This window comes from Pocillopora damicornis, chromosome 2, assembly GCF_964200805.1.
Source record: "Pocillopora damicornis chromosome 2, jaPocDami1.2, whole genome shotgun sequence".
NCBI classification, from domain to species: Eukaryota; Metazoa; Cnidaria; class Anthozoa; order Scleractinia; family Pocilloporidae; genus Pocillopora; species Pocillopora damicornis.
The window spans coordinates 18,647,732-18,670,928 of record NC_142671.1 but is presented as its reverse complement, the minus strand read 5'-3'; the positions used below and the strand labels follow the sequence as shown (position 1 = coordinate 18,670,928).

The 23,197-nt window shown below is 37.6% G+C and overlaps 1 protein-coding gene and 1 long non-coding RNA gene across 3 annotated transcripts; one reads left to right on the top strand and one right to left on the bottom strand.

Moving 5' to 3' along the window:
- Positions 1-42: 42 nt before the first annotated feature.
- Positions 43-15,237, bottom strand: LOC113682879 (uncharacterized). Of its 2 annotated transcripts, none has more exons than XM_089196115.1 (10): positions 15,097-15,237; positions 3,752-4,951; positions 3,167-3,444; positions 2,766-2,855; positions 2,460-2,579; positions 2,176-2,320; positions 1,796-1,928; positions 1,506-1,630; positions 1,064-1,180; positions 43-499 (listed from the first exon to the last, which is right to left on the bottom strand). In XM_089196115.1, exons 1-10 carry the CDS (start codon positions 15,161-15,163, stop codon positions 390-392), a joined length of 2,385 nt encoding a protein of 794 aa, XP_089052241.1. In that variant the 5' UTR covers positions 15,164-15,237; the 3' UTR covers positions 43-389. The 2 variants fall into 2 exon arrangements, with proteins under 2 accessions (XP_089052241.1, XP_089052242.1); XM_089196116.1 differs by lacking the exon at positions 15,097-15,237 and adding an exon at positions 7,055-7,264.
- LOC113682860 (uncharacterized) lies at positions 8,687-11,760 on the top strand. The gene is made up of 2 exons (XR_003447335.2): positions 8,687-8,980; positions 10,956-11,760. It is a non-coding gene; the product is annotated as an uncharacterized LOC113682860 (long non-coding RNA).
- Positions 15,238-23,197: the final 7,960 nt, after the last annotated feature.

The window sequence follows — 23,197 nt, the reverse complement described above, 5'->3', positions numbered from 1 at the left end:
GAACAGAAAATTCTGGCGGAACAGAGGTCCAAATGTCAAACATTTTAAACAATTCATCATGACTCAATTTTATTGAAAAGGACATTTTAAAATAAGTCAACTCACAGCTGAGGAAATCACTGTGTTATTTTAAATTACATGTGATTTTCACTTAGAACCACAGAGTATTGGGATCCGAGTATAGTTCAAACGAATGGGTTTACGTATGTTTTAGAGACATACAACAGGTTCCTTAGGCTCAGTTACACTGCTGCCTAGCACTTTCTCTCGATCCTGTTATAATCTCTCGATCAATAATAATCGTGCTCTTCCCACCAACTGAAGCCGCGGTGTCATATTCTTGCGGGGACCGTTGGAAATGAGGACTTAAGGTGGCACTTCGCTCAAATTCATGCTCTTAGATTTGCATGTCCTGCTAGTAAAATCAAGCCAAGCATGAGAAGTTCTTTCACTTGATTGATGCGTGTTCCACTTTTTGTTGGTGTGACTCCCGTAGAAACTGAGAAGAAAAAAGAAATCTTTTAAAATTATATTGGGTCCACCGCTTTGCCGCTACTACTTTTGCTTTCTTTCTCACAATTAGATCAGCATGTATCTTAAAAGTGGATAAAAATCACGCTGTAACCTTTTAACTTCGATGAGGTATCAGCATCTAGCCTCTCATCTCAACATTTCTACGTTATTCAGCAAACGGCCCAATTAAAAGACAGACTCATCAGTAGGGAAGGGGAAGGGGAAAGGTGTTATAAAACATCAGCTGGGGCTAAAGAGGGGGTAGGGTGAAAGAGTTACCGCCGAATTGTTTGAAGGTAGAATTATATAATAAGGAGGGAGGAGGGGGGGGGGGAGGCGCTCTCGAAAAAGTATTTTCGTTTAGTAAGCAATCATACATCTTGACTCTGTCAACCTTGATGAGGTAAGTGAGGGACATCTGGTGTACTGTTCTCGCGTTAGATCAGCCATTGTTTCCATCTGGCCGGGGCCTCAAGCTTTGTCACAGCGGTTTCTATCATGCCGTGGCACACACACCCCTTAAATAAAAAGCCACGATAAAGTTACTTACCTGTAGGAGTACTTGTAGGGACATGGCAACTCTTTTTCGGCTGAAATTCTCCCAATTTTGCTGGCTGACGTTCCATAATGTAGTCAAAGGTCTGTGAGGGTTCACTGACTTGTCTCTCTATGATGAACGAAAAAGAGAGTATTATTAATTATTTCAAATATGGAACTCATCACCCCCTCAACGATATATATAACTTTGCGCCACGAGGGCTTCTGCATTATATCAGGAGCAATCAGCTCTCCAAGGTCACAAGAAAAATTTTCTCAAACTGTTGACAACTTCACCTAAAAGTAAGGACCACTCGCGATTGAGTTGGTAGAAAACGTAACATGGAAGGTGTATGCGGTACTACATAACGAGTTAGAAGAACGAACAGACTCTGAGGAAAACTCGGAAGCTGATTGAAAAGTCTATTCATTGAAAGCCTTACAAGAAAACTTACCGTTTCCAATGATCCCAAATTTGACAGTGACACAGTCTTGAACTTCATTGTCTTCTGTTCGAATATAAAACAACCGCCATGATGGGATTTTAAGTGCCGCGCTAATTTTCTTTGTAAAGTTCACTCTATGAAAAAAGAAAATATAAACTTTTCAGTTAACTTTGGTCTTGTTGAATGAGACTAAATCTGTGTTGTTCAACGAAATGCATGGAAAGAAAAAAAAAGAAACTTTCAATTTACCATTTAACCAAGTATTTGGTATTTAATCCCAAATCATACTTTTGCCTTACCTGGAAAATGTAGCTCCCTTGACATATTTCAGTGTTTTCTCTACGTACAACGAAGAAACTGGTGTAATAGAAGCACAGGCTAAGCGGGCACCCCCAGCGTTTTCTGCATGAACCACAACTCCACGACCAATTACTATAAATGAATGTATGAATACCGTGCAAGTTAATAGATCGCTTTTGTCATTTCAGGCGCTCGTCATTGGATATAGTTTTTTCGGACAGAAGCCAAGACGTTGAAAGTTTACTCTAAAAGGAAAAGTAGTTTGGCGTAGTTTTCTTAAGCTTTGATTTGTTCAGTTTCTAAAAGGCTCAACTCATGCTGATTTGATAAAACTTAAAGGCAATTTTCTTTTACGGTGTAACAATTATGGTTTTCTTACCTGACATTTCTCCAAACAAGGGAAGGTCAGGATCGGTATAAAAACTCTGTCCTGTTCCGACGTTCAGCATCGCATGTTTGCCGGAAAGGTCGCCAACTTCACACCGCAGCATATTACTAGAGAAGCATGTGGACTTGTAAGTTCCCTGGAAAATGGAGAAGGAAAAGGAAAAAAGACACAGCTATATTACTTGAGTGTTATTTTGAGAGATTTAGAAACCTGGCATGAACTCGTGTTCTAGAATTCTGCTGCGTAGAAATGCTGTCTTTGACTTATATACTTACTTCCAAATCTACTTCATAAGGGTTGTAATGTCCTCCCAAACTTTTACACCTTTCACCCATGGCTGCGTAAGTGTCACCCCCTTCTGGTTTTACATGGACGTGCCACTTGTGATTCAAGCTCTGATTGGTAAAAAAAAAAAAACGTCAACCATGTTATCGTTAGTGACGGATTCGAGGTTTGATAACATATCAATAATACAGCTAACAAATTGAAATTCATTCGAGTCAATCAGGGAAAAAAGGTGGTTGCATTGTGGTTGCTCATCAGGGAATGAATAAAATGATATCTGCATTAAAAGGACATACCTTTTGGCTGGAGTTTGAAACGTATTTAAGATCAACGTAAATTGAGGTTTCCTCGGGCATCATAGAATTCTCATTCTCCTTGTATTGGATCTGAATGGAAACAATTGAAGTTGTGCTTGTTGATTATTGGAAAAAAGCCGTGACTTGCAAAAAGGAAAGGCTGACAGAAATATATGCTGAAACAGCATTTAGTGAAACAACCATTAGTGAAATTTCCTATCCACGTTCTATCCATGTGACCTGAATACCGTACAGTCGTCCGGCTCTAGGATAGCATGCAGTTTTATTGCAGAGTACGCTAGGATATTGTTGCCATCATATTCTCTTATTGAAAGTTAGACAGTCTAGAACCGCAAAAATTATTCTTACATATTTACTATTTATTTGTAGAAGTGACTTACCAACAGAATGTACCCCTTAAGGGAAGGTCCTGTGAAAGTTATCTTAGATTTCATCACAAACATGTCTCCCCCTTCCATCACCTGGTGCACATCTGCACACACCCATCTCAAGCCTCCCATCGTCTTCATTTTGTGGATTACAATAGATCGGCCATGGATGCTGTTTTTTCCAAATAAAGGCAGATTGTAGTCAATGTGCTCTTCGCTGTAACTCGTAAGGTTAAGTAGTGATCCATATTTTCCACTCAGGTCTCCGATCTCGTATTCATCATCGGTGCCTAGGAGTTTAATTTGTGGGAAAAAGTGGTGATGAGTGGGTCTTGTGGGTGGTAAGGATTTTACTTATTACAAAAATACACAAAACTGAAGAAGTGGTTTTGCAGAACTTAAAGAAGCACTGTTTTGGCAGTAGGTTCAAATTTCCCACCCAGTTACTACACTATCGAGTAAATGATAAGATATTAAATATCGAAAGTTATAATTAAAAATAGGTAGAGAAACTATTTTTCGTGAACACATTATGGTGTCGGGGAATTACGGCAATAAGTTTGCTTAAGAATGAAAAAGAGTTGAAATAAACCCTACCACTTCCAGGAGGAGGACTGGAACTGGTATCAATACCAAATGGATTCCAGTGCCCACCCAGGTAACCTCCAGCACAGGATTCCATACCGGTGTACTGCATTTGCCATGGACTGGGATAGTTGTGGACGTGGTATCCTTGTGACTCTTTCCTAAGACCAGTAAGGTTGACTTCTGTTGTAGAAGGATCGAAAGGAGACGGCTGAGTAATCTTGAGGTATCCACCTACACCATCGTGGATTTTTGGATCGAACGAAGCTTTGACAACCTTTGGTTTCACTTTCATGATTTTGGCGCAAGCAAAAGGTTTCTGTGTGTCATTGCTTGAGAACAAAACAATTACTTTACCAAGAACACTTTTGGCGCCATTAAGGGGTAGGTTGGAGTCTGTGAAGGCAGCCTTGGTTTTAGATTGGTTTTTCGTCGCCATGGATAGCATGATGTTGCCATGTTTGGACTTTAAATCGCCAATAGAACAATTGTTCTGCATTGTCTGGTTGCAGCTGCTGTTATCTTTACCATCAGGATTGAATAGTGTGCTTGCTGTTTCACACGAAGCTGAATCTTGAATTTGCCAAGTAAACATCTTTTCGGATGTGGCGTCGTTGACGTAGAAAAGATTGACAAAGACACTGGTGTCCGAGTTTACGTCTACTTGTCTCAAGAACACAACACCTGCTATAGGAGCCTTGAAAGCAGCTACAGCTGTCAACATAGGCCTTGTTGGAGTGATGAGGGCACATGCTGTGGGTGTTTCCCCACTGTACAACACAAGTGTCCTGCCCATGATGCTGTGAGGGCCTTTTATTGGAATCTTCAAACTTTGATTTGTGAAATTTTGCTGTGATGAATCGGCATCAAGATTTCCAAGTAATCCCGTCAGGTCTCCAAATGCGCATGCTCCGAACCTTGCTGTATTTTGTAAACTGCACGAATTTTTGTAGTCCCCGGCTTCCATAGCCATTCCAGGATCAAAAACTGCTCCCACTGCACTGCAACTCATGGCCGCGTTACCGTCGTAGATCATAGGCAGTTGATGAATGCGCCATGCCAGAGTCTCGTTAATGCCTGTTAAGTTAACCATGACACTTGTGGGGCCGTCATATTGTGATCGCGAAAAGATGACGTACCCTTTTATTCCGCTCATACTGAAAACTGCTTTGAGCTGATGATCAGAGGCCATTGTAGACTGAAGGATACATCCTGTAAGGCAAAGAGTAATTTAGATAATCTAGTCCTCTAATCAACATTCTTTTCATTTGATGTCTTTCGATAACGCTCAAATTTCATCTGGACTCACCTCTGTCTTTTGTAACATCAATTTATAGACATGCCGAAATCAGACTTAATTTAGAACTGGTATATCTCGAAAACATAGTAAGATCTATGACGTCACGAGAGGGTTGGAGATGAAGTACCGTTATATTGACCATTAGTCCTTTTCCTTTAAAGAAGAAATCATAAATCTGCGCATGCTCTTTTTCAGGATGTGTTTACTCGTCAGTATCGTTTACTGAAAGGCTGATATTCACACTTGATACGTGATGAACGGTTTGTTTATCAACGAGGACACCAGCTTTATGGCGCGTGATCATCAGGCAGCCTCATCTAATTTTCTTTCATTCGCCCACATGAAATGGCGATAAATGGCAAAGGGTAATGAGTTATCATTAGATTTCTTTTGAATATTGTTTCTCTATTTCGAATAATGAGCGTTCCTTGCTGGGGGTCTCGCGGCTTCTAAAAGAACTTTACATAAAACATTTTCTTTGTCGTTACGGATGATTAACCAGTTAATAAGTCATGCTCATATTCTTCCTTAGGGCTTAGGACGTTTACTGCTGTCGCGTCCGTTTAGCAGGAGAAATGTAAATTATGATTATGAACATCTAAGTAACTAATAGTTGGACATATATAACTAAATGGTTAATGAAATTTGAATAAATAAGTTAATAAATAGATAAATGAGCCACAAATGAATGATGAAGGACAACAAACAGTTTTTATGACCACCAATCATCATGCTTTAGTCTTCTAATTACAAGATAAGGAAATTTAGAGAACGTGTATCAGCTAAGTCTAAGACCAATGGCACCACTGACTAGTCTATTGGAACTCTACCTCAAGGGGTCATTGAAGGGAAGCATGCTTGAATTATAATAGTTTTCTCCTGTGAATGTAAAATGTATTCCGGCCATATGACCCTTCAAACTGAAGTTTGCTTATCCAAAGGAGCGTTGTAATCGATTACAGAATGGTGGAAACGTCTCAAGGACTTAGACTACGTTTATATAAGAAAAACAATGGTAAGGCTCTCTTACTGAAAACGTTTACAGTCAGCTTTTCCGGTCTTAAGCGAGACAAATACCTATGTCATGACAAAGTAAGTGAAAGGGCATATTTACATCTTTTGTTAAAGATACTCAATTGCAAATCATTAATCACCAATTCCTTAATCTTCATTCCAGAAATAACACTTCGTGTGTAAAAAAAAAAAAACGAAATGAAAAGGAAAAACGAAATCATATGCCAGCTTGTTTCATGAAGCTTTTAAGTACTTTCTTTTGTTGCGTGTTAGATCAAACGGATGTAGCTTTTCGATGCATATTTGCATCAGTCAGAGCATTTCCTGTCTAAAAGGAACCTTTAAGCTGACGTGGAAGACAAAATGATCGTAAGCGATTGACTGGATATATTGTTTTCAAAACATTTTAAAGACGACAGAATACAAAAAAATAGGTAACAGCAAGCTAATCAATGTCTCGTGTTAAAATTGTGTTATAATGAGTCCGAACGAAGTTTACTCGTTACAAACAACCGCCAAAGAATTATAACCACTTCCGAAAATGTTGTTTCAAATGAAGTGCACATTTAGTCCCGTGAACATCAGATGAATCGCTTACATCTATCAATGACTGTATATAGCTGCATGGCTTTTTGAGCCATCGCACGATTTAGAATGGAGCGGAGATAAAGGACAGAATTTTCTGCAGACGGTTTTTTGAACCACTATAACACTACTTGGTCTTTTTTTAAACTGTAATTGTTGCAAATCGAATGCAGAACTCATAACACTGAGAGTCTACGCTTATTTTTTGGAATAAAAAAAACCTTTTTGGGTCACAATTTGGTCAAATCGTGTAGTTCAGGAATATTCTTTCACTTTTGTGTCTCTTGATACGGTGAGACAAGAACTCACTAGTTACTTGGGGCATCGAAACCGCAGAAAGGCAGCGGAAAATTAGGAACCCAACGTATCCACTATTGTGTAAAAAGGAGAATAAATTTGATGAAAAGTTTACTCACCAGTGGACAAAAGTACGATCAAATACTTCGTTATCAATGTAGAAGGCATAGCGGAACTCACAAGGGGCTTATGATACACCGAAGGTATAAAGCTTAGGCTGCGGGCTCATCCTTTGCTTTCTCAAATCAACTGTGTTCTACGTGAGAGTGTGCACTGCTTTTGAGTCGTTTGCTAATTCTTATTTCAGGTTGATTAAAGCTGGGTAATTTATTATCCCGAGAGTTCATTTGCTGATAAAAGGTAATTATCGTTAGAGGCAAACAAACAAAAGTGCTAAACACGTCATACAAGTATTTTTAACGCTATAATTTATCCCAACAATACTGAAGCTGAATTACGTTAGGAAACAAAATTAATACGCAGTGCTTTCTAATATCGTCTGTTATGAAAAAAAGAAAGGAGAAGAAAAAATCACGCAATTTAGTAATTGATGATAGTTCTTACTATTTGTTCCTATTTCGCAAAAGCTTTTTTCTCGGATTAAATGGAAACAAAAAGGAGAAGAGTTAACCAGCTGTCAAAATTCATGCCATGCGCTACATATTTAGCATAGAGAGGAAGAAAAATGATTTAGATTTCAATTGTTTTTATTTCCTTTCTTAAAAAAAAAAGTGAATTGACATGAACGGGCATGTCATTCAGGGAGGTTCTTTAATTATTCTAAAGGAAAAATGTTACAAATTCCTGAAAACTTCTGGGGGGGAATCAAAGTTTTGCGGTTGTTTCTTGTTCGTGTAAAATACAGTTCTTAAAGTAACACTTTCTTTCATAATAATGGAGATATCGAATAAAAATATTGGACTCCACCTGATTTGCCGACAGATCTAATGAAATATCACGCGGACTTAAAATATCGTATCACGCAAATTGTGCATCAACTGAGGCCGACTGAATGAACAAGTCTACGCTAAACGAAATGGGAGAATTGAAATAACTTTGGGAAAATGGTGAAAACTGTTTGCCCTCACTAATGTGATAAGTTCCCGCCACTGAATAGTTATCTGATAGGCTTTCAACATTCTTATATGAGAAAAATCATGAGATTTAAGCTACCGAATGAATTAATCTGCTAACTTGTCAAAACAAGACTGACTAAACAATTGCGCTAACTAAGCAGTATCCTCATCAGTCCCAACCAAAGCACTAGGGAAAAGCAACCTTCGTGCAGTATTTGAAGAATTGTGGGAGTGCCACTCAATCTCGCAAAATCACGAAAGGATGTGATGCTATTAAATATCAAAATCGAAGCAATTGGTACGAGACTGTTATGTAAATCAGATTCTAGTGTGTTCTTTTTTAGCTTTAACAATGTTAAGTCCAATCCTACAAACTATCATTGCCGAATAAGCCTCCGGCAATGAATAAACGGCAGATCACGTCTTATTTTTAACTTTGTCTAATTAGCCTATTCAAGAAAGTACGGTCTTCGTTAACACACAGTTTGCTTCAGCTTCTTTGAATTAAAGCGGTCTAATATTAAAAATTTCACCCACTCGGAAATACCGATTCATTGCATTTGAAGTGCTTGACGCAAATGAAAGAATTAATTTCTGGGAAATTAATTTTGTCGACTGGAGAGAGTTTTTAGGTTTAATGTTCCAGACTGAAACTTTTTGTTTACTTGCTTTTTTTTTTTTTTAAATCGAGTTGTCTCTAGAAACAGTCCCATCGATATTCATCGAAGCATCACTGTTCCTCGAGTGCTCAAGGAGACAGCGTTTTTTTTTTCAGATTGATGAGGCGCTCAAATCTTTGCGGTAAACAAAGCACTCGAAAGTTCGCGTGATCTTCCCATTAAACCGGACTTACTTGAAGCCAGACTTTGAACCACAAGCAAGCATAGGTAGCAGACTAATTAGTTTAAGAGAGTTCTTGCCACGTCAACGCCAAATGCGGGCGCAGTATCGAACGTTTTGCAGGGCCAGGTCTGTAAAGTTTTAATTTTTATTCAGCATAGTAAACGAGCGTCAAATATATGTTTAACATTAAGAACTGCATCACGAGGCTATTTTTTATATTTGTCATTTTAAGATCAATAAAGGTAAGAGACAGCTCAGTGATTGGGGTGTATGAGGCGGAAGAAGATATACAAGAAATTCATGTCCTTCAGTTTTTGTCCTTATATTTGCGACAGTCTTGTTCCTTGTGCCAGTCTAAGTACACGCTTTTCAGAGCTTTGAAGTTAGTAGTATATTTAGCATTAATGAAATCTTTTGATTTCTTCCCTGATTAAATCAAACAGTCCCAAGTCAAAGTCGCCTGATCTAATCAAATAGAAAGAGGTTACGAAATATTAGACTTCTCAGGAAAATGGTGGTGAATTTTAATCTACCCAGAAGAGTCGATCCGTCTCAAATCTAAATTGTTACAACGTGGGCTGATGATGCAGCTGGAACACAATGATTTGTTTACCGATTGACGTAATCTCGTATGTTTTGACCAGTTTTAAAAGAAACTTAGTTGCTTTGCAGATAGCACAGGAAAAATGAAACACCGTTTCATTATCTCTAACACAATAGCTGACAGTTCTGTTATGGAAAAAGCTCTCGAATTGTTCGATAAATTTTTGATCGTTTGGTTTGTTCATTTTGAAGTAAGCAAACTCATAAAGACGTTTTATTCCTTAGAAGCTCTTTCACACAAAGTATTAATTCATTTTCTATAATGAGGAAAATGACATAACAGGAGTGTATGATAACATGATGTTGTAACAAGAGCCTCCCATTAAAGATATTATTTCATATATATGTATTCCTCAATTTGTACGCCTCCACATTTGTGAATTCTCGGAGAAGTTAAGTTTGCGTTGACTATCGTTAATCGACATTGTTTACGACTGCGAGAAATTGCTAGAAAGGGCTCTAGGGCATTAAACATGAATACAAAGAGAACCGGATTTAAAAATTTCCATAAAATCGCTAGCCTGTATTTCGTTACTGTGATTGTTTCAGTTCAGTATAACACCGGCTGTATCAGCTTTGTTAATGTAAAATGGTTGCTGACTGAATATTACTCATTTCATACGGTACTGATGACGCGAAATATTACTTCTTATCAATATTAAAACCTAAAAAGCAATAAGGCTAATTGCGAAAAGCAAAAAAAAACATCAAAACCATTTTATGCCTGAAGCTATGAATTAAAAATATTGTAGACATGATAAACAAAAAAATAAACATAAAACCGTCAAAGGTCTTACGTCCTTGCAGTTCTCTCCCAAAGAGTTGTTTGTCATGATTTGTCATAGAAATTTCAGTTTCTTACAAGTTCTCACAATGAGTAAAGATGACAAGGAATAATCCTACGATTTTGAGAAACTACGAAAGTGCGTGTGACAGGTTTCGCCAGTAAGAAAATTAGAATTGAGTGTTAGACAGAACGAGTAGCACTTTAATGTCCTTGTTTAAGCAGAGTATGAGTACCCCATTCAAACGCTGAAAAGCCGACATTTTAAATTTCTAGGGAAGTAGAGTCTGGAGTAATTTCTTGGTTTATTTTTATGTATTCCGGTAGAAGAATGGTCGAAACGTTTTAACGCGTTTGTGTAGGATATCTTAATACGGTTAACGGTTAATAGTTCCATCGTTAGGCGTAAAAATTGACGGATTTTAACCGCTAGTCGTGACAAAAGTTAACGGAGATTTGTTTTTCTCTTCTACAATGCATTATTTTGTGTTAACCAATAATAGTAAAAGCCATCACCTCACTAAGACCCTCGTCATATGATATAGACAACCTATGCTTTTTACTGAGTTCCTGAATCACTTGGCAGAATTAGCGAAATTATAATAAGTTCTCTTCCTCTATAGGGAGAATTTGAAGCAGGACCTTTCCGGCCCTGTTTGCGCCTTCGCGTAAAATCGTCATTCGTGCATTTCTCTCTAATTTTTTCCTGTTTAGGTGTGAGAGGGCCTCATGGATCATGTGATACGGGAAACTTATGCTTTCTGCCGAGTTCGTGGCTCACTTAGCGGAATTGGCAAGAGTTATGACAATTTTTGCTATCAGTCTGTGGAGCAAATTTGAAGCAGAACCTTGAAAAGTTTCCTAGGAGAATGGATGTACAATTTGGATAAACGATACACGTGTTGCTGAGATGGATTACGAAACAGACAACTTATGCTTTGAATCAAGTTTCTGACTCTGGGCCAATTTTTTTACACTTTTAAGTAAAGATCTGGCTAAAGGGTCGTTTTTCTACCTTCTGAATGAAAATCAAGAAATTTTTTAACACTTCTAGGTACATCCGTTGTAAAAACGCGGAGTGAGGATGCAGCTCACTGAGCGTAAGCATAATCATTTTATTTACTCCCAGAATTTGAACAACAGTTTGCAGTAATTGCATAACTGAGTCCATGTTTGCGGCTCGATTACCCGACGAAATCTTACTTAAGTGAGTTATTTCGTATTTTTGGTCTGTTTAGATGGGATATTTCTGAACACTACGGAATTCAGAATTACACAACCGCTTCACTAGGGTGTGGTTCACTGAATGTAAAAAACATCGGAAATAATTTCGACTTAGAGCACAACTAAATGAGGCGTACCTCTAAAATACAAAAGATAAGAAACATGGTAAGGCCGGGAAACTTGAGAGATAAATTGTTCTTATTTTTTTGCAGAAAGAGAAGTGTGTCTTAACTGAATTATTGACATAAGAAAACATGTATGAAACACGTAAATCAAATTAAATTTTATGAAATTATCCGCTTCACAAATTGTTATTCCGTGATAACCCTTTTTGCCCTCCCTTTTTTTGTTAGCGTACATGCTTACGTCAGAGGTCCCCTCTCTCAGACGATTCAGTCTTTTGAATAACCGGCTAGGATGCTAACCAACAATATTTTCTGCAAAAAGATGCAAAAGTCTATTTCGTTGCCTTTCTCATGTATGTTTAGAAGACTGTCTCGGTCACGCTACTTATCTTATTCACTTTTTTCTGATCAATATCAAAATTGTTTTCATTTCGCGAGTTAATGGTTCATCAATATCAAAGTTGGCCGCATTCCGCGAGTTACTTTGAAAATTGAACACGTTTTACCGCAAAGATTTCCACGTTTATTCGTTGTTCAAAGTACGTGTGAGAAAATGACTTAGCTTTGTTCAAAATTACATTTACACTAACGTTTCACAGTTATTTTTCGCACATTCTCTTAATTGATGCATTTAAAATTATGCTTCAGTTTCTTTTCCGTGCGCTTGAAGGATCGAAAATACCACTCACCGTTTGTGATTTGCTTATAGGTAATGACAGACATGGATAGTAACAAAAAGGAAAAAAAATCAACTGACTATTTAAAATGAACCGCGATTGAGGAAATTTGCGGAAAAAAAAGACTATAGAAATCTGGGAGTTAAATGGGCCCACGTTAAGAATACATGAACACACAGATAGCTTGGCTAAAAAAAGGTATAATTCTGAATATGCACGCTGTAACATATTTTTTCTGAATATGTAATGACTTCTTGGATGACATTGAAGCCAAAAATGTCAATTCAAAAAAAATTCCGGTTGATCTGAACTCTGAACCAAAACAGGAAACCAAACAATTGAACCCAATATATGATTTTCCGCTCCATGTAAAGATATCTCATGCACAAACAAAGCTGAAAGACCTGATCTGTCGGATAAGAAACTTGGGCATCCACTGTATGTATGATTTACCGTTACACCGTTAACCTGTTTGTGTTAATATATTAGAAACTCTTTCAGGTAGCCAATTTAAGTTATCGACTCGGTTGATAAAACCATATTATCCTATCTGCGTCAGTGTTAACGAAAAAAAAGCACAGCGGGTGATTAAAATTATGACGTTCCCTAATTGATAATGTTCATTATTTAGAGTAAAATAATTGTTCATGCGTGAGGACACAAATTAGCAGCGAACATCGAAATTTTTGTTATTATTGCTTAGATTTAATTGGTAATTATTTCTTCGTATTGGAAACTGTGACGTTGGCTCGGGGACTTTACCCATTAATTGTTTTCCAGCGTTGTCGTCTAACCTTTCTGTGTCATGTTGTGGGTGAAAGTGGCACAAAAAGCATTAAGGAAAGTGTATTCATGAAAAAATGCCTCAAGGTCTTCTAAACGTCCCTTTGTCACTAGCCATGCAACCATCGATATATATAATTTTGGTTTCCTATTTAAATGTAATTTATGAGGCGTAACATGTTGCGCATGGACTAATCCTTTTGAGGATAAGATCCACTTTGTTTTTTAAAGAAAACGTGATCAAATGATCACGTGATCGAATGATCACGTTTTATTAAAAAAACAATGTGGACCTTCAGACATAGTTTGATGCTACTCTGGACTCTGAACTTTAATATAATGTGGACCTTATCCTCAAAAGGATTAGTCCATGCGCAACATGTTACGCCTCCATGCGCAACATGTTATGCCTCACAAAACGTGATCATTCGATCACATTTTGAGAGTCTTCATCTTGTTCATTCTGACCAAAGAAATGGTGATGGTCAGCAGTCGAACATGGAAGCTTAGTTTGTTGTCACCAGAATGTTCAGCTACATGACTTTTCTTTTAACTTTTTAAAATAGTCTTTCAAAAGTGATTTGTTGATTTGTTAGCTTGAAGACGGAGGCCTATGATTTAATGTGTATATTCCTTGGATACAACTTGATGTGAACCAAATGACAGTGTGGATGGTGGAGGAGGTTAACAAAGATCAGAAATATTTTTAGCCCGTTCAGAATTCTGTCCTAACTCAATTCTTAAATACAGATCGTAGATGATACCAAAAGCCCTAGAAAGCGGTGCTGCAATCATAATTGATCTTTAAAGAGTTTTGATACGAGGAAGGTAAGGAATGATTGAGCCGACAGCTAAGAGATATCAGCCCTTGTAGGCCTGTATATCAGAGCTGTGATGTAGTACCAATTACGAAAGTGGGTTGTTTTCATGTTTTGGTGCGTAATATATGCGAAGATGTTAATTATCTAATATGATAAATGATGACAATTAGCCAAAACGAAAAACAAGTTTTGAAGCGACCACGTCAATTGTCCTTTATTCAAACTGCGACTCGATAAACTTAAATTATTTGAAAAAGCGTCACAAGCTTGGAATTTGCTGTTGTTTTTTTTTCTTGCAATTGATAAAACATCGATTTTGGTTCTGTCTCCTGTTGCAATCTATACACTTCAATATATCCCTGTGGGATCTTCTTAAATCTTCAGACAAAAATTTCCGTTGTTTCTTGCGTCACGTTACCAGGGATGTGTGTCAGAGTTTGATTGATTTCCCCTAATTGCAAACATCTCGATCTTTAAATCTGGTATAAAATCAAATCTGGTATAAAAACAAACCACACAGCTTTGTTTTACTTGTTTTTGTCCCAGTTTGATGAAGTTTTTTCTTACTGTGGAAACAAATCTGCATTCAGTCCTATTTCATTGTTCGATCAGGCATTTGTTCTCGTTTCGCGACTAGTTGTAATGTATTTCATATCAAACTTTGTTCAATTACATGTCCATTTTGCTGAGTTTTAGATGATTTTGATAATTTTAAGGTTTATGTAAAATAGCCGGACTGGATACTCATGTTAAGCTTTCAATTAAGAGGAAAAAATTGAATTTTCTCTTTGCGAACATTCCCTCTGGCAATGTTTTGTCTTCCAAAGCCTGCTGCTGCTTCGTTGACCTTTGTCAACTTTAATTCTCCACCTATAAACTTTAAACTACTATTTAAATATACTTTCAGCTATCACTGCCTATGATATTTAAAGCTTTTCATACGTATAGTGCAACGGCCAATCAAATTGAAGAAGAAACGACACCCTGAGCAAATGAGAATTTAAGGAAAACGCGAGAAACTGCTTGAAGCGTGGGTAAACGCGAATGATGAAGTCGCGATTGGTTTTATCTCTGTAATTGACTGGCCAATCGATTGGCTGAAAACAGTGCGACAAATTGTAATTGCAGCTGCGTTTGCTTCGGACGTGGGTCTGTATGTAGGTTTCAATGATTTCTAAAGAAAATAGCCTCAAAACAGTGTTATTGAGATGCGGAGCAGGCTTACCTGTGTAAAGGAGGATGATGAAATACAGGGTGACGGATATAGGAGATATACTGGAGGACACGCCCATGGTTCGGTATCGGTGCCAAGCAGGTTCAATCTCACCTCGATAAGCAAATCAAACTGAATTTGTCCTATAAGTGGGTACCATTTATATACCTGTCTCCCAGTGAGTCAGCTTAATTTATCATCTAGAGAGTTTACCTCGTTCCTGCCTTGCTATTCGTTGATTAAGGGAACATTTGACGATTTCAAAACCTTTGATGTCAAACAGCTTGTCTCCGCAATTAACGTCATTGAGGCAATGAGTGTTTGACGGGGTCAATAAACAGCCGTTAAGAGGCTTCCTGTATATGATTTTTTTAACGAGGAAAACGTGAAAAAACTTAAATTAGGGCAATTTAATCATTTCATGATTGGTTAAATCCCTAAAAATATATAGAGACCAGAAAGACGAAATGAGAAATCAGTAGTTAAAGCTGATAGGGAAGCTCAAAGGCTACAGTCGCAGTGATCTTGGGTGATCAATTTTTTTATCAATTCCTTTCTTTGTGGGTAAATTGTAAGTAGAGATTTGTTCAAAATGAATTCAAATCAGTCCTTATGGGCGAAGATCTGTATTTTATAGGCATCAACGTGTTACTATTATTTCAGGCTGACAGAAAACAATAAATAAAATTCATCTCTCTCTTGTAATATCCTTTCTCGGTTTCGATCGTTAGAACTGAGTTTTAAACCCATTTCTAGTTGATCCACAGTATTCTCCTTTAAAGAGAGAGAATTCTTTGTAATACTTTAGTATTCCAGCAAGGAAGCAAGTTTTTCCAAATGATGCTAACCACTTGGATGGTGGCTTCGTAAATGACCGGAAGCGCACAAATCGTTTGAATGCGACACTTGTGTATTCTTGCTAAACCAAACCCAACTAAATGTGGCCCTCTCTGTTTCCTCAACTTATTTAATCGATACCTAGGCTCTGGCAAAGGTAGATTTGCAAAAATTCTCAAGCAAGACTATAAAATGCTTTGTAACATGTTTTGAATTTTTTTTCGCTGATAAATGGCAATTTCAATATATATATAATTAATGAGTTTTGAGTTCGCAAACAGAGGTTTCCGGAATACGACCAGAAAACAAGGATGCGGGGAGCATTAGAAATGCAGATAGATTGTAGTGTAGAACAATATCAGTAGTGTAAATTTCAAGAGGGTAAAAAAATCGCGACAGGAAGTCGGAAGGCTCGTTTTTCTTCCCGAGCAAAAAATAGCAATTGTGTTTGATTCACTGAGGTTTTGAGGCAGGTCAGGTCAAGATAAAACAAAGTAACGATTTCCTCTTCCGCAATCTCTCCTCATATGTTTCGTCTTTTAATAATAGGTTGAGCCTTACGGCAACAAAACTCACATCATGCGTTCTTGAAATTTAGCTCAAAAGCCAGATTGTCTTTCTCTTGAAGTAATTGAACATCCCTGCCTACACAATGTCACGGCCATGTCTGGTGGAGTGTGTCACTGTGTAACAATGACATCCGGACATCCATGCATCAATATCAAAACTAACTGCATCTAAGTAGATTTTGCTAGCAAAACAAAAAACCCGCAGACGAAACCACCATGACGATTCTTAAGTGTACGCATTGTTCGTAATGACTCAGCTTTGCGGGGAGGGGGCATTAACGTCAACATTTCTTAATATTCTTCCGCTATCCATGACCTCAAAAATGTCGTTAGAGCAACCTGGTGTGAGGAATCAAGATCGATAAATTTTGATGATTTCGATTCAAGTTCAAAGTATTTTGTCAGACACTCTTAAAAGCTCTCGCCTTCGGTGATATGTGATGTTTGTCGTTGAGAGCAGAAGCTGGAGTTAGAGAAATTAAAAGGACAACAGGAAAATTATTCAAGATCACGGAACCGTTAAGAGACCGGATATCCTTGAACAACTACCTGTTATGTGCGTGTCAGTCTAGTCGTGTTAACAGTCCCACGTACATTGTTCTCATAGCAAATGATATTAAAATTTTAAACGTTTTCTTTTCTTTCTCGTACGTACATTTTTACAGTCGTTCATGCTAATTGTCCTCGTCAGGGGAAACTGATTGACAAATATTCCTAGAATGAGGTAGGCATGAGTTACTGGCGGTGCGAGTCATGATCAGAAATGATGACAAATACAGTGTATTCTGAATTATTTGCCTCAACAGTGTAAATTTCGGTCAAATTAAAGTGCAACGAAGGATATTTTCAGGAAGTTTTATAGAAATACGATACACAGTAGTTGAAGTAACTCTAAACCAGCGAAACCTGATCTGGGCCGACATGTTTGAAACAAAAAAGAGGCAAAAAAAAAAAAAAACAAAATACACGGCTGCTTCAAATTTGGACTGCAGCACTGTTTATTGAACAACATGGATGAGTCAAGTTATCGAGAATAAACTTATGCGGAGAATGTCGTGAGAGAAAAGAAACTGGTGCATGTTGGTGGAAGGTCTGAGTAAACGAGGAATCGAGTTACCGGGAGGTCCGAGATTATAGTTATAATAAATGTATCATGGAAATCCAGGAGAAATCAACTTTGGTTTTGAGTATAGGGAGTGTTCGGGTTATTGGACTTTAACTGTATCATTACGTAATTTGAGTGAATCAAGCAAAACATTATGAAAAGTATACTGTGCATCCGAGTAATTTTTGCCGTGGCTCAAAGATAGATTAAGCGGGTATCATATATTAAAGTCAACTAGTCATTGTGATCGATTTTTGCCTCTGAAGAGATCTTTTACTATTATAACAGTCGTAAAGAGTTCTGCTTAAACGCTTAAACTTTTCCACTGAATATGGCTGAGTTGATGTAAATGGCGAAATTCTAATATCCGTTATCAGAACTCGCTTAACTTGAGAATGCATTGACTTTTGGTTTACCACCGTGATCTATTAATGATATAACTTTCTATTTAGTTTCAACTTCAGAAAAAAACAGGAAACCTATCATCTAAGCTCAACATATGAAGTTCCGCTCAGTAAAATGATACTTTTGGACTCAGATACTAACAATAGAAACTCGAAACTCCCAAGGGAAACGAAAAATGGTTCGAGTCAGCGGGAGTTCGAGGAATTAAGATTGGTATTGAATTTCAACTGTCCTGTTATTAATTCAAAGAAAAGAATCATGCTTTTGCAATTTATTTTTTGTATATCAACGTTTAGTTTGGAAAGTTTAACTGACTGTTTTTCATAGATGTTATCACTTTGTATCAATTGCAATGTTGTCACACTTTTCACTTACAGCTCGAGTTCTCTGGCTAACTTTGAGCCAAGAGAAAGTACAATTAGTCGGGGAGTTCGAGTAAACCAAGTTTGAGTGAAAAAATAGGGTCAAATCTAAGGGAAATCGGATCTTGTTCGAGTTAGTGGGAGTTAAAGTTAACCGTGTTCGATTTAGCGGGGCTCCACTGAAGTCCTTGACTGATATGTGGCCCTATACTGTGCGAAACTAGTTGTACGCCTGAGTAATGTGACTCTTTGGTCTCAAAAAGGACAAAATGCGTCACTCACTGCATATCTATATTTTTTGTTTCTTTGTGGTCTGGCCTGCTATATTTGCGTCAGAGGATATGAAATTTACTTATGACTTTGTTTGCTACAAGTTATCCCGTGTCAAAGTGCACGTAAACAGCACTGACGAATAGAGATAAAATAGTTTTGATTTATTATAAGTAATTATCTCTACGTCAAGGAAACAATGACGTTCTTTCTGATCATAAACTGTTTTCGTTTTTGTTGGTTGCTGATCTTTTCTGCGTCATTGTGTAATTGGATGAAACGTAAATGGCACAAACGTGTTATCTAAGAAGGGCACTACATACCCTTTGAACCTTAAAGGGCATGTAAACCCAAAAATACATGTTTTTCTTATACTATGTAAAAAGTGGCGTAGAAAACGAATTTGAAATTAGTTTTGTCCAATTCGACTTATTTTAGGAGAAAATCGGCATTTTCAACTGAAATTCAATTTCCGGTAGAAACAATAGCGAGAAGTCGTGACGTAAGCGGTGGAACCAAAATATTGCGCAACACATATTCCCCAGTAGAACTGGTGTGGGAGTTCGTGTAAGTGGCGGTAGTTCGGAAGATGTTTTTTCAGAAGATAGCGACTCGAATGCCTTAAGCTTAGAACATGACAGCGCTGGGGATAATCCAGAATCTTCAGGAGAGTCTGGGCCACGTCCTTAACAATATGAGCCGCGTAGAGTTCACCGAAGCGATCCGCACGGAGACAGTACAGAACATGTTGACAGCGATGCGACCGTCTCGGAAACTCAGACTGGCATTTAATTTACTTTGTGATTTATTTGTATTTAACATGAAAATGCAATAAAGCGAGGGTACAATCTAAAGGAATGCAACATAATTTTTTTTAACTTGAGCTTCTGAAAGTGTTTTATATAAAATTATCAAAGGTGCGAGTGTGGAACTTGTCAACCAATGCCGACAACTCATGAAAGTGTTTGTTGTACGGAAATCGGACAATTGTGGCAAAATGGCCTGAAACCCAGATAAGTTGTATCACTGAGCATCCAGGTTTTCAGTCAATTTGCCTCGATTTCTGGGTGCTGGAGACGGCCAAGTACGCGTACAGGCAGCAGCAAAGCACAGATAATCACACCGGAAACGACTAAGCTAAATATTTTCTGTTTCATCCGTTTTGTTACATTTTGAGATCGATTTACTTGAGTTGTTTCTGCCATTGATTTAATAATACAGTACTAGAGCTAGTTGTTTTTCGCTTCTTTCCTGGCAGGAAATTTCGCTAAATTGCTTACAGATAGCTTGTTCGTTGGTGTTGGGGATATCTCGGCAAACACTTTAGGGTCGCTGTGCTATCTTGTGCGGTAAACAGTGTCCTTCATCTCAGAAGCATTTCCATCGATAAACAAGTTGTATCATGTACATTTCCATGTGTGGCCTTCATAATTATCCAACCCTGTTTGTGTTTGCTTCGATTTGAAATATTGAAAAGATAGTTTTGCAAGCTGAAATCAGGATCTTTTAAGTTGTACTCAAAATGATGAGTATTGTCCTACTGACCTTTGAATGTATTTTCACTGCTGTGAAAACCGTGACACGTGAACAAATGAACGTTTTTTGGGTTTACATGCACTTTAATTAACTTCAATTGTGTGTGAAAAACGTTTGTACCTTTTTTTATTATGAATATTTGCGTTGTTTTTGATGACAGTAATTGTATAACTTATTTTGCATTAGTCAGCACGGATAGTAGAAGTAAAAAAAGAAAAAAAATGAGAACGGTGTATAATTGTGGTATTTGAAGATCCATCAAGTACATTGATTATGCCCTCGCTATATCAGCCCTAAACGCTTGTATGTGATAAGTCTCGTTAATTACTTCCAGTCGTATTGAACTGCGACAGAACGTAGATATCGAAGTAGGTCGTTGTCTCTTTTTCATAATAGAATAAGATGTCAATATTTCAGTGTCTGAGTGACGACAATAAAAAAAGACAGGAAAAATTCATGACGTCCTCTAAATGACGTCCTTATGAATAGAATGGTGCTCAATACTTTGCCACAATTAATAACTCGGGTTAAATCTAGTTTGGCGTTTAACATCAACGGATTCTGTAAGTGTTAGTTATGCTCAAGCTTTTTTTTTCGTAATTAGTATTATTAGTAACAGTATACTGAAGCTGTTCACAACAGGTGCATGGGCTCAAAATTATCATTAATGTTATTACAGTTATTTTTGTTATAACTATCATTCCTATTTTAGGGCTTTTTCTTCCTGCAGTTCCTATATTTGTTGTTTGTCTGTGTGGATGATTTACTCACTTGATATCAATGTCATTGAATTTGTATTTCATCACTAATGATCATAGTCTGATCATTTCATTAGTTGTTTGGCAAACGATATTTTTGGTTGTTTTGTTTGTCTTCAACGATTTATACGTCGGATGGTAAACAATGTCTCACGCCTTTTAGTTGTACGAAAACAACGCTTGTACTAATCTTGAATCCTCTTTCTGCGATGCGCATAAACCTACACCGTAAAGCACAGACTGTCACAATTAAGTCCAAGTTTTTTTAACAATCTCCTACCTATTCCCTCTCTTCTTCTTTCATGTTCGTTGGACGTGAAAAACACTTAGCCCTAAATGTACAAAAAGTCGAAAAGTCATTAACCCTATACACCCCGAAAAATCATTATGTAGTGGAAACAACCGCACGTTTCCCTGACACTCATCTGCTGAACATTAATCTATCCAATCCTGATCTTTTGTCCGTGGTGGATTGAATAGACTCCGTGGTGGATTGGATGAAATCCACTGAGTAACGGTCGATTGAACCAGGACCAAAGGTTCAAAATAACACCTAACTCTTCTTGCACTATATAAAAACGAACACTGACGCTTATTTTTTGGGGGGGGTCCTATTTGAGTGCGTAGGTCAAGGAAGAAAGATTCCTGAACTTTTGATCAGGTATAACAACAGACCAGAGCTCAAAAGCGTAACGTGTCTCTGAGCTGGATCATTGTGCTCCCATCTCTTATGATTTACTCACGACTTACGACTACATTTGAAAAACCTTGGGACGGTGGTTAAAATTGTAGTTTGCTAGTTCAGAAAAAACAAAGGCGTGCATTGAAAATCCAGGCAATATCAAACGCTTCGTTCATAACCTCCCGCAAAGACAATTTATAGAAATTTGTTTCTGAATTTACGTCAATAACTTTCCTAATTAAAGAAATGTTAGAGTTTAATAAGCTTCGTGTTTACTGGGTCTAACATTTCTTAAATACTTGTCTTGACCGTTCAAATTTACATCCTATTTCTGCATTCAAAAATATCAGAAGTAGCCGTAAGCTATGAAAGGGTCGACATTGCCAGCCGCACGACTTCTAAATGCTTGCATTGTTAGTTTCAAGCAGCGCGTAAGCGAACTGCGATAAAGCATAATTTCGGAAGTGGTTTTTTTCCTTTCAATGATGATCAAATTAAAGATGTAGATATTTTCATATCATGTCTAATGACAATAGCAACCAAATTAAAACACGCTAAAACAGCCTTTGACGTCTTCAATGATGTCTTATTCGCAAGATGTCATAAGTTCATGGTGGGCTGTTTTGATAAACAACTACCAATTACTCATTTCCATTAATTCTTCCTGCGTGAAGCTCTACCTGCGAATGCGGACAAAATAGACCTAAAACATCGTATGACGTCTTCAGCAATGTCTTGTTTACAAGAGTTACAAATTCATTGCTATTTCCATAAGTTATTTAACAACATTCTTCTTGCCTGAAGCTCTTCGTACATACGGACCAGGAATGTTCTTCAAATACAGTCCTGCTCCTGACAATGCTTATTAAAAGTTTTGATAGGCACTGTCAGGTGAAACATTTACCCTAAAGAAGCCTTTACATCCACTTGTCAAACACTTCTAAGTGTCAGCTCACTCGGGGGTAATAGTTCTAATCCACAAACAGACATTGGTCATTCTTTTTTTCGCGAGAACTTAGCCAGACGCTAAGGGAAAGTTATGTGCAGGGGAGAGAGGGTAACTCCCATGAAAAGTGCTTGAAAAAATAGCGCCTGTCTTTTAGGGTAAAACAAGTCCCGTGGAAAAGCCACTTTCTCGCGGGGGATGTAAATAACATGTTGTATGTAGGAAAAGGTTACGATCTAGACAAAAGCCAGAGGAATAAATATTTTGTGACAGTTGTACTCAAGTTAAACCATGATTTCAAGAGTTTTTATTAAGTAAGAGCAAGCAAGTTAGGGGGAACTCGTTACCATCTTTGTTATGATAAGAGAGAAACTGCAAAAGGCCCATGTAAGACTCCGAATTAAGTAGTCGGTCATTCAATTCGTCTTAGACACCCATACAATTTCCACATCAATTCCCTTTCAACCCTTTCAAGCTTGAGGTCTACTACAATAAGTTTTTAAGTTTCTAATTTCGAACAACAATTTGCAATACTTTGGTGATACAGTCTGCCGATATTTGCATTTTAAGTTTCTATACTACGCTTTTGGTTGGAGACCAATGCGACAGTCGAGTTTTCAGAACTTATGAATAAAGGGGTAAG